At 41.9% G+C, this 12,575-nt stretch overlaps 1 protein-coding gene across 1 annotated transcript in view; it reads right to left on the reverse strand.

Annotated features, from left to right (window-relative positions):
- Positions 1-10,798: 10,798 nt before the first annotated feature.
- PGM2L1 (phosphoglucomutase 2 like 1) overlaps positions 10,799-12,575 on the reverse strand; it is a 69,754-nt gene continuing 67,977 nt past the window's right edge. The window contains exon 14 of the mRNA XM_027083367.1: positions 10,799-12,064. Coding sequence (XP_026939168.1) covers positions 12,031-12,064 — 34 coding nt within the window. The 3' untranslated portion in view covers positions 10,799-12,030. The remainder of the gene's footprint in view (positions 12,065-12,575) is intronic.

A 12,575-nucleotide genomic window follows, 5' to 3' on the forward strand; every position in this document is an offset into this window, starting at 1 on the left:
CAGCAGCAGCTTCATGTCATGCCCCTCTTCCCTGCTCACTCCACACCAGCCACACTGGCCTTTGGCCTTTTCATTTCTTGCTCCTGCCAAGCTCTTTCCTGATTCATGAGTAATTTCTGACTCAGCCCTACTCACCCTTTGAGTCATTTCCTCAAGGATCTTTTATTTGTCTGCAGATTAGGTTCAAATCCCCATAATATTCAAAACACCCCCTATATTTTCCCTTGGTAGGATTTATTACAATTATAATTCCTTATTTCTATAATTCATGTCAATCTGCTCTACCAGATCATAAGTTTCATATAGGCTGGACTGAGCTTAGCAGAGTGTCAGGCAATAGTAGGTACTCATTTAAAGAGAATAAATAGAGCAAAAGGAACGTTCAAAATAATCCCACTCATCAATCTCTTTATTGAGGGTCCTCTATGTGCCAGTCCTCTGCCAAGTCTTTTCTAATATTTATCTCCTTTATTCTCACAATAAGCCTATAAGGTATGTATTGTTTTGCATTTTATGGTTGGGAAAACTATAGCTCATTGAAGTTAGTGATTCAACAGCAAGATGGTAAAGCCTGAAATTGAAACCAGCTCTCGGCTGAGTACTCTTTCCACTGCATCATTACTTGGTGTTGCTCATCACCAGCTCCTGGCTCAGCCTCCTTCCAATACCCAAGAAGAGTTTCTGGGATACTCACTTCTCACTTCTCAGTTTTATTCTCCTCTGTATTATGAAAGGATTAAACAAATGGATTGATGTTTCTAAAACTGTGGTCCACAGTACACCTGCATCAGAATTATAGGGGGAAGAGTGGATGTGCTTATGAAAAATTCAGTGTCCATAGCCCTACCAGACTCACTGAATCAAAATGTAGGGGACAAGGAGGCAAAGTCCAGGAATCTGCATTTTTAACAGGCTCTTGAGGAGATGCTTATGCACATTTAATTTAATTTGGTGATTTCCAAAGTTCCCTCCAGCTTTGACAGTCTTTTCTTCTAAGACATTAAATTTGGAGGGCATGCCTTTGTATCTCTATCATCTTTTACAGAGCTGTGAACTCAATATACACTATTTCTAGTGAATGAATACATTTGAATTTGGAAGACAGATTCTTAGGTATTTACCAGCTGTGATTCCTTGGGAAAATTACTTCACCTCTTGACTGTTAGAGTTATCATCTTTTAAGATGGAATTAATAATAACAACCCCTATCCTGGCTTCCAACAGTTGGTGTGGGAGATAAATTAAATCATGTTTTTGAAAGCTCTTGTGATTCCAAGTTGAGGAACCACTACAGGTATAAAATGGACACCAACACGTGTTACTTCAGTCCTCAAACTCACAGATGGCTCAGTTACAGCTCTTTCAAATGGAAAGAATAGGTAGTTTATTAAAACATAAAACAGGAACCACCACCTTTGAAAATCATATTTCCTTGGAAAGACTACTTGCTTTTTTTTGGAAACCTGAGGCATTCCTATCGCGCCCCCTGGTGGAACTTAGAAGCTAACTCAAATCCACAATTCTTGTCAAACGCTGTTTACTTAGCAACAATGTACATAGCCCGGTCCGGGACGATACCATATGCCGCAGAGCAGCTAAGCCGGTGCACCACAACTATTGAGCTTGTGCTCTAGAGCCTGTGAGCCACAACTACTGATCCCACGTGCCACAACTACTGAAGCCCACATGCCAGAGCCCGTGCTCCGCAACAAGAGAAGCAACCACAATGAGAAGCCCCCGCACCACAACGAAGAGTAGGCCCTGCTCCCCGCAACTAGAGAAAACCCGCACGCAGCAGCAAAGACCCAAAACAGCCACACACACACAAAAAAAAGTGGAGTCAATTTCCCCTCCCCTTGAATCTGGGAAGGCCTTATTCCGTTCTTTAGCCAATAAAATGCAACAAAAGGGACAGTGTGCCAGTTTTGAGCACAAGGACACTTGCATGCTTTGGCCCACTCTTTGGGAACCCTGCACGGGCACCCATGTGAGCAAGCCTGGGCTCGCCTGCGGGAACATGGGAGCTACGTGAGGCAGAGCTCGGCCGACCCAGCCGAGGCCATCCTGAACTAGCCAGCACCCAGGCGACTTGGCAGCTGGCCTCCACCTATACGTGAACCCAGCTAAGACCAGAAGAACCAGCCTACTGACCTCAGTCCAAATTGCCAAACTACAGAACTGTGATATATATAAATACTTGCTGTTTTAAGCCACTAAGTTGTGTGTAGTTTGTTTTGCAGTAAAAGTTGTTACAGAAATTGGTGTCTGAAATGCTACCTTTAACAAAAACCCCCAAATTCATGGCATTGGCTTTGGGATCAGGGATGGGTGGAGACTGGAAAAATGGCAAGCAAACAGTGAAGTCTTGGAAAATGGTGAGGAAATTGTGACCGGAAGCTGGAAAAATGGTAATCTGTGTCTTACAGTGGCAAAACAATTGGCAAAACTGTTGCCTATGGTAACCTGGAATGTGGAGGAAAAATACTCAAAAATTTTTGGTTTGACTAAGGAGATTTCTAAGCAGAATGTTGAAAGTGTCAGTTGGGTTCTTCCAGCTGGGTATGAGAACTTTATAACAGGAAGAGAGGTATGAGCTAAAGAAAAGACTGGCCTGCTTGAAACATGAATTTAGAGAGAATAGAGAGGGGCAGGACTTACTATGTTAAAAAATAAAACTTTCTTCATCTTGAGGCTCTCTAGCCAGCAAAGAATTTTTACAAGGAACTATAGCCTGGAGATGTGAATCACATCTAAGGTGTGGCTGTAACACACTTTATAAAGAACTTTGAGAGAATTAAAGTGATGTCTAGTAGACTCCTAGACAAAAAGACTTCTTGGAATCTTAAGAGGAATATCCACAGATATCTAATTCCAAAATAGCATTGATAAAATTGAGAGAGATGTCTCAAAAACGATTGTGAAAAAAACAAACAAACAAACAAAACGATTGTGTATGTGTCATTTGGAGTATGGGGTAGACTATAATCAGATACATAGAAAACCCACAAAATTTTTAAATGAGTCACACATGTGAAAGTGCCACCAGCCAGGACTGAAAGGGACTGAAATAATTCAAATTGCCACTCAGCTGCCCATATGAGCCACTTTGTCAGAAGTAGCCAAGGAAGCTGATAGACAAAGGATAGTTCAGAGAGCAGAGCAAAGAAGCAGAGATCAATAGACTAGGGGACTACTCCCAGGGAGTAGAATTTAGGCCTGAGCAAGGAATATTCCCTCTCCCAGGATAGGGGACCTGACAACCTTCATCTACCTGGAGTCCAAGATTGCTCTGTTTAAGGATGTCTATGTACCTTTCATGCTTCTCCTTCTTGAATGGAAATGTCATGTCTATTGATGTTATCCTGTCTGCCTCATTGCATACTATGTGTATGGGAGGCAAATAACTTATCTTTTAAATTCATAGATATCAAGGTCAGAAAGAATAACATTTATCAAGTCATTTACAAACCTGATATAGATGATAAGATCCTAGACTTTGAGCCTGATGACATAATTGCAAGAGACTTTTGGGGGTTCTGGAATGGAGGTGAGCACATTTTGCCTGTGGGAGGAATGTGAATAATTAGAGAGTATATATACTGTGGTAGATTATAAAAACGGTCACAATCCTTCAGTCCTCCCTGAATCCATACCCTTTGAGTTGTGACACTGCAGTTCCTCTCATCGAAAGATGGAGACTATTTCTCCATCCCTTAAATCTGAAGTGGCCTTGTGACATTTTTGGCCAATGGAATGAAGCAGAGGCATGCTTAAGGCTCAAGATGCCTCAAAAGCATGTTTCAGTTCTTTTCCTTGAAATCCTGTCCTGCCGCGCACGTGAACAGACCTGACCTAGCCTGCTGGAAGACAAGAGACCACATGGAGCAGAGAGGAGCCATCCCCGCAGAGGCCATCCAGCTCCCAGACAACTTGGTAGCTGACTTCAACCCATGAAATGAACCTAGCCAAGACCAAAAGAACAACTCAGCTGAGCTCAGCACAGATTCTTGATTTGCAGAATTGTGAGCTATATAAATACTGGTTTAAACTACCAAGTCCTTTGGGGGTGTAGTTTATTATTCAGCAAAACTAACCAATTGAAAGACATCTAACCAATATAGGAGTCAAGCCAGGGAATTGGATTGGGTAGGGGTTTTATAGGAGAGAAAAATACATGAGACAAATGAGAAAGAGTATTGACATTTATTGTTCTAGGTGGTGGGTAAATGGGTGTTTGCTGTTATCTTTCTAATTTTATTTATTTTAAAGACTTTATCATGCAAAATTAGATTAAATTATAACTTTAAATTTAATATAAAAAGAGTAAATGTGGAAGTTCCAAAAGGCAAAGGCTCTCCTCTCCATACTGTCATTAGGTGATCATATTCATGTCCGTGGCTTTAAATATGTTGATAATTTCTAAATTTAGATCTCTAGCTTAGACCTCTCTTCTGAGCTCCAGACTCATATTTCCAATTGCCTATTTGTCATCTACACTTGGATGTCTCTCAAGTGTCTCAAACATAGCATGTTCAAAATTGGTCATTTCATCTTTCTGTGATAGCCAGTCTCCAAGACGGCCCTCATGATCCCCACCTCCTGTGTAGTCCCTTACAAACTGTATCAGGATTGATCTGTATGACCACAGAATTTTGCAGAAATGACAGTCACTTCCAAGGCTAAGTCATAAAAGGCACTGTGGCTTGTGCCTTGCTCTCTCTTTGGATCACTCACTCTGGAGGAAGCCAGCTGCTTTGTGGTGAGGACCCTCAAGCAACCCTATGGAGAGGCCCATGTGGTGAGGCACTGAGGCTTCCTGCCATGTGAGTGAGCTATCTGGGAAGCTGATCCTCCAGCCCCAGCTGATCCTAAACCTCGCATGACTGCAACCACAGCTGACATCTTGATTGCAATCTCACTGAGACACGGAGCCAGAGCCACCAGTTAAGCAGCACCCATACTCCTATTCCACAGGAATGGTCAGGGCTTCCAAGCTCACACATGTGCCTCTCCATAGGGCTGCTCATGACATGGCAGCTGGCTTCACCCAGAGCACATGATCCAAGAAAGAGTACCAAGATGTAAGAGAAAGAGGCTTTTATAACCTAATCTTGGAAGTAGGATGCCATGACTTCTGCCAGGCAGGGATTATTGGGGGCCCTCTTGGAGGCTGGCTTTCATATTGCTCAAGGTCTCATAGCTAGTAACTGATAGAAAGGGGGTTTTTGAAACTGGGCGCTCTGAAATTAGAACGTGTGTTCTTAACTACTACAAGGTAAAGAAGAGAAAGGCGGAGTTTTATAGATACTGTACAACAAGACTCCACAATAATTGAATTCAGTTGACAACTACAGCTGGATCTCAAATCCTGGCTGGGCTAGAGTTATTGGAAGTGAAGGCAAGGCTCAGTGGGTAAACGACAAGACAGCCCCAACTCTGGAAACTGGAAAGTAGAGAATGGGGTCCCAGGGTTCCCAGTTTCCTACTGAGCCAATCTCCCCACATAAGCTGACTGAATGCATGTCAACTAACCAGGCAAGTTCCAGAATTCTTGCTGCCATTCCTAAGTCCCAAACAGTCTTAGAACCAGGAATTGTTTCTAAGCCATGTCTTAGGCTGACTTAGAAAGGCTAGATGGATCTGGATGGTACAACCAAACTTCCAGAACTTCAGGCTGGCTCCATTACCCTAGTAATCATATGACTCCATATTTTATTCAGTTTCAATTGAAAAAAAAATCCTCACCTCCATCCTGTTACAGTAAGGGGTTTTCATGCATTAGGAAGTAAGATTGGCAGCTCCAGGTGCTTATTTCAGTGTGGGGGAGGGGTGGGGAGGGAGAAGAAATAATGAACGACGACGCATGGACACAGTCCATAGAGGAGAAGGAGCGAGCTTACTGGCACCGGGGGTGGGGTGGGGGGTGGGTAGTCAGGTGTGAGAAAAAAAGCTTAGGCCTGGACAACTTAAGTTGGAAGTGCTGTGGGACATCCAGGTAGAGATGATTTGAAAACTGTTGTGTGGCTCTGAAGCTTGGAGGGAAGGTCTGGCCTAAAAACATAGACCTGTAGTCGTCAGCTTCAGAGTGATAGTTGGAACTTCGGGCATTTCACCCAAAAAAAGTGCATAAAATCGGAAATGCCGTTGGCTGAGATCAGAAACCTATTATCTAGCCTCCGCAGGATGCTTCTTCCTGCGTTCTTTTTGCTGTCTCCTGTGTCTGCAAGGTCTGTTCTCTTTTCTCTACCTGACAAGCTCCTGCTCTTCCTTCAAGGCTCCACTCTAGTCCCAGCGATTCTTTAGAGCCCTTCCTGGATCCAGCACAGATGCCCCTCTATTCCTGCACCCTTCTATGTTTACCTCTACTACTGCACTTCTATTGCATCCTAATTGTTTTTTTCTTCTTAAAGATGTGGATTACACCTTACCAACTTTTTATTCACTGTACTGCTCCTGGTAGGTTACTAAATATTTGTACAGAAGGAGAAAGGGACTACCAGTCAGGAGACCTGAGTATTAGTCCCAGGTTTGCCCCTGAACTGCTCTGTGACTCAGGGGATCACTTCTCTTCTCTGGACCTTAGTTTACTCCTGGTTACAAGGAGGGAGGACTCCTTATGGCTGAAGACTAAGATTCACTGAATGAATTTTTTTTTTTTACATCTTTATTGGAGTATAATTGCTTTACAATGGTGTGTTAGTTTCTGCTTTATAACAAAGTGAATCAGTTATACATATACATATGTTCCCGTATCTCCTCCCTCTTGCGTCTCCCTCCCTCCCACCCTCCCTATCCCACCCCTCCAGGCAGTCACAAAGCACCGAGCTGATCTCCCTGTGCTATGCGGCTGCTATCTACCTTACGTGTGGTAGTGTATATATGTCCATGCCTCTCTTTGTCAGAGCTTACCCTTCCTCCTCCCCATATCCTCAAGTCCATTCTCTAGTAGGTCTGTGTCTTTATCCCTGTCTTACCCCTCGGTTCTCCATGACATTTTTTTCCCTTAAATTCCATATATATGTGTTAGCATATGGTATTTGTCTTTCTCTTTCTGACTTACTTCACTCTGTATGACAGACTCTAGGTCTATCCACCTCATTACAAATAGTTCAATTTCACTGAATGAATTTTAACCAGGTGATGGGGGAGAAAGCAGCAGATTGGGAAGAAGATGAGTTGGGTTCTGCAGAAATCCACTCTGTGGACTCAAAGTGGATCTCCAACCTGACCCTCAGGCTTTCCTCACTGTAAAGAGAGATGCTTGCATTGAATTTGGGTTCCTTCCAGGGCAGAGGTTCTGAGTTTGTTTCACGGGACAAGGATCCCTATCCACCAGGGGAAGCATGCATATGTGGGAATGGCAAACAATTGGAAAAAACTCTGATCCAGTTACTGTTTTAGTTTTTTCTGCCCTTGCTCCCTGCTCACCTGAGAATAAATCTCTTCCACCCCTTTCCCACTCCAGCTTTCCTGATTTAGCCTCAGGTTGGTTTCCACCCCACCTCTCCTGGTATTATATTAATTTTGGACCCAGCTCTTTGAAAATTGTCCATGGGGTGATCAGGAAGGCGAGTAGGATCTAAAAAATAGGTCACACACCGGTCAGAATGGCCATCATCAAAAAATCTACAAACAATAAATGCTGGAGAGGGTGTAGAGAAAAGGGAACCCTCTTGCACTGTTGGTGGGAATGTTAATTGATACAGCCACTATGGAGAACAGTATGGAGATTCCTTAAAAAACTAAAAATGAAACTACCATATGACCCAGCAATGCCACTACCGGGCATATACCCTGAGAAAACCATAATTCAAAAAGAGACATGTACCACAATGTTCATTGCAGCTCTATTTACAATAGCCAGGACATGGAAGCAACCTAAGTGTCCACTGACAGATGAATGGATAAAGAAGATGTGGCACATATATACAATGGAATATTACTCAGCCATAAAAGGAAATGAAATTGAGTTATTTGTAGTGAGGTGGATGGACCTAGAGTCTGTCATACCGAGTGAAATAAGTCAGAAAGAGAAAAACAAACACCGTATGCTAACACATATATATGGAATTTAAGAAAAAAAAATGTCATGAAGAACCTAGGGGTAAGACAGGAATAAAGACACAGGCCTACTAGAGAATGGACTTGAGAATATGGGGAGGGGGAAGGGTAAGCTGGCACAAAGTGAGAGAGTGGCATGGACATATATACACTACCAAACGTAAAATAGATAGCTAGTGGGAATCAGCTGCATAGCACAGGGAGATCAGCTTGGTGGTTTGTGACCACCTGGAGGGGTGGGATAGGGAGAGTGGGAGGGAGGGAGACGCAAGAGGGAAGAGATATGGGGATGTATGTATATGTATAAATGATTCACTTTGTTATAAAGCAGAAACTAACACACCATTGTAAAGCAATTATACTCCAATAAAGATGTTAAAAAGAAACAGGTAACAGAAGGAATGGTTGCTGAATTATGCATATTTAGACTGAAGGGAAAAGTCTTTGAGTGACAAGGAAATGGATTTTTGTATAACATTGAGTTTCCAAGTGCAGCCAAAGAGTAGAAGCTTCAGGAGGCAGATTTCAGCTGAACACAATAAAGAACTCTCTACTGGCCTTTCTTTCAAAGGGAACAACTTGTCTTGCCAAGTTGTCACTGGAGAGGTTCAAATATATATCCTCATTTGGTAGCCATATTGCAGAAAATGATGAGATTGGATAAGATGACCTTTAAGATTCTTTCCTGTGGTGGATTCTCTCATACCTCCCCCATCCCCACCATCCTCTCTTGGAGACTTTCTGCTTAAACCTTCCTGTGACTCATGACCTGCTGATTGAAGTCCAAGCTCCGCAGCAGCGCAGCACACAGGGCCCTCTCCCACCTCTCCACTCTCATCCCTACTCCCAGTGTCGCCAGACCGAACTACTCATGGTTCTCTGCACACTCGTGCTGTCTTCTGCGCTTAAGATGTCCCCCCTCTTCCTTTGCCGAGCTTTTGCTTCTTCTCCAGCACTCCCTCTGGCACTGTAGCGGATGTTTGTCACCTTTTGTCTGCACCACAATTTCCAATTGGTCAATTAACTTCCTCTCACTGTCTTGATGGAAGGGTAACTGCAGTGCCCTGTCTCCTGCTACCATTCAGAAGGAAGGTGAGGGGGTCAAATCTTTCCCTTATCAGGCTCTAGTTTCAGCTAGGAGGCAGGCATGTGACGAAAGTCCAGCCCGCTGGGCCTTCTCTCCAGGTACTTTGAATCCAAAGACATCAGGAAAAGATAAAGGTGATCTGGTGGTGTGAGGGCGGTGGGAACAGTGTCCCGAACAGGCTGTTCCAGCAGTAACCTGGTTGCTGTGTCCTTTTTCCTATTTCTTAGCCTTCTGCAGTGCTCTTGGTTCCTACATATTTCCAGGTCAATAAATATTTATAAAATGAATGAATGAAGCAGAGGGATAAAGGTCAAAGAATTAATTTAAGCAAATTACATGCAATACTGGACCATTTAATGATTAGAACCAGAGGTAAAGAGAGGGAAATAAACAGGAGAATGGTCACATCACTATAGGAATGAGGAAGTGCTAGTTTGGGGAAGACAGGGAGGTAGAATGGGGAATAAACATTTTTATTATAATCCCTCCTCCAAGACATCTCCATTTATATACACATGAACTCTTCTCCCTTGGGGATAACAGTTCTATTATTATTTTAGGTGGGATTAGCTTCTTGGTCCCTGTTTTAGGTGGGTCTCAGATCAATGGCCTTGCCCTTACCTTCAGAGACTGTTAAATTTAAAGAACTTGTCAAATAGCACATATCCAGTGGCAGGAGAAATGAAAGATGACTTGGAGATTTCAAACCAGGAAGATACGGGGCCAGGAAAGCAGGAAGAAAATACTGAGCTCGAGATCTCAGGAGGACAAGGGTAGAGATGACCCAGAGGCAGCAAGAAGTAGGTGTTGCCTGAATGAGATGTTGATTAATGGGTTTATAAATCTCTAAAGCTGGTGGTATCACTGCTGCATATTTCTCATCACATGCAACTCTGTGCATATGCAGAATCAGTGCAGAATTTAGTGCTTTTCTGCTGCAGGCAGAAACATGAGATGGGTTCATCCATTCAATAAACATTTACTGAGAACCTACTACGGTGCCATGCACTGTTCTAGGCAGTGGTAAAGTAGTGAAAAAGCTACACTCATGGAGACTATGGAGTCAGGTAATACTACTACTTAAATTTATTTGTCATACTGTTTATGTGCTATGAACAACAATAAAATGGAAGAAGTGGGAGGGATGGGATTAGCATGGTTCCCAGAACATTCCATGCAGAAGGTGATAAAATGACCTTGTAGAATGTTACTCTCACTCATCTTACCTTTAAGCCTGATCAGAGGAAGGCAGGCAGTGGAGACCACGACTACAGGGTCCTAACAACCCTGGAAACTAATCCCATGACCACCACTTTATCACAGCTATATAGTTACTTCTTTGAGAGATTTCCAAACCTTTAACTTTTTATTATGTTAGCTGATGCTAACATGGGCAGAAAAATTAGGTCAACTGAAGGAGAGATGGAGAAAAATAAGGTGGAAAGAACTTTAATGTTAGTCCTTTCTTCTGGGACTGCTGATGAACCAATCAAGAAATATTTACTGAGTAATGAGCTGTAATATTCATTTAGGGTCAAAGTTGCTTCTAGGGTATGCCATGTATATATATCAAGAATGTGTTCAGTTTGGATAGCCAACTTTATAAACTACACAGTATCTAAGATAATAAAAATTACACAGAAACTCATGCCTATGAAGAGACCTGTTTATTACTGATAACACTTCATTTGGCTAAAACCACACGAAAACCACACACACAAATACTTAAATGCAAATTCTCATAGGCAGTACTTATGATACACCCTGGTGTTTTTGCAAGGAAAAACGAGAAGATGTTGACAGAAACTATTAAAACAAGGGCACAATTTTGAACTACTGCTACACACACAAAAAAAATAATTCTTAACTGCATATATTTTATCTGGCATATTCAATGATGTATACAAACAGTTTGTTTTAGCCTATAACACAAGGCCTCATCATATCCAGATGCAACTCTTGTTTGAGTGGTTCTTGTAAGATATATGATGAATCATAACACTGAACAAAAATATACCAAACAGTATCAAATTAGTTGTGACTCACTTGGAAAGCAGCCCTAGCAGGCTCATAATGGCACTAATATTAATGATATTAAGTCTACACAGACACTTTCTTAGCCTTCTTGGCCAACATCTTGCTTTGACTGTAAAACACTAGGCCTTACATACAATTTCGAAATAGGAATATGCTCTTCTCTCTCCGAAGAAACGGTATTTAAAGGTGTGCGTGCTTAACAAACTTCAATACTGAGAATTGTTTTAAAAGCTGATTCAGAAAATGAACATTTTCGATTGTTTCCTAAACTATTTGTTTCTTTAAAATAAAATCCCATAATTCCTATTGTCACCCATTAAGTACTCTATAACAGGTACTATACTAGGTGGTGTGGAGATGAAAAAATAATAAACCATGATGCTTGCTCTCAGGGAGCTGATAGTCAGGTGCCCCTTCTTAGTCCAGGAATGCCAACGAATTAAACAGAACAAACTGGCCAACACCTCTGACTATATTACAAGGTTCAGTGGTAACATAACTGTTTCAGGTCACTTCAATTTGGCATGAATACTTTCAAAAGTCAGCTTCTAAAGGGAATATCCTTGGTATGTGTTATGTTTATATTTCTCACACTAGAGTCAGTGCGGTACCCCCAGGGATATGCAGCAACTGAGGGCTGGGGGCGGGGGAGAAAACTGAGAGCCCTTGTGATAAACACGGTGCCTCTTTCTGGCAGCACCAGTTTCCATGAAGACTGAAGGAATCATTTTTATACTAAAACAGTTTTATTACAGAGAATGCAAAATTCACTTACATTTTTAAGAGAGAACACGAAATTTCATGAGTGGCAGGCTGCTTCTGATTTTGCTCTCAGGCCCCTTCCCCTACACATTCATGCTCCTCTGCTTGAGGATTATGCTGGTGGAAAAATTTGAGAAGCAAACTTTAGATATGTCACTTTGCCCTTATCTTGGTCACTTTACTCATTCTTCTATGTTCTCTTTTTTAAGTACACAATCGTGAATTAACAAACAGATGTCTTAATGAATATAACAGTATGGTGAATATTTAAAGTAACCAATGGTAAACACTAACTTTGTTTCAAACTGGGAGTAAAATCAGGCTGTGTAAAGAGTCAGACAATGAGAGACTCTCTTCTTGCCACTTAGTCTTCTTATGGCTTAGGGTAAGATGCTTTGAGGGACAAATGTGAAAAAAGATTATCTCGGATCTTGTGCTTTGGATGCCCAAAGTACAAGGAAACCTGAAATAGAATGCTAGATCAGTTGACCATTCATTTAGGTTAGTATGACTCTTTCTTCCTCAGTTTCTAGAGCAATTTCAGAAAACAAGTGAATTGTAAAAGGCCATAATAAATTAATATATAGTAGTATCCAGAAAACCAAAAAAGGTTATGCAATAGATTTAA

The sequence above is a fragment of the Aethalodelphis obliquidens genome, unplaced genomic scaffold, assembly GCF_003676395.1.
Source record: "Aethalodelphis obliquidens isolate GAN/ISIS:26980383/991018 unplaced genomic scaffold, ASM367639v1 scaffold50, whole genome shotgun sequence".
In the NCBI taxonomy this organism is placed as follows: domain Eukaryota; kingdom Metazoa; phylum Chordata; class Mammalia; order Artiodactyla; family Delphinidae; genus Aethalodelphis; species Aethalodelphis obliquidens.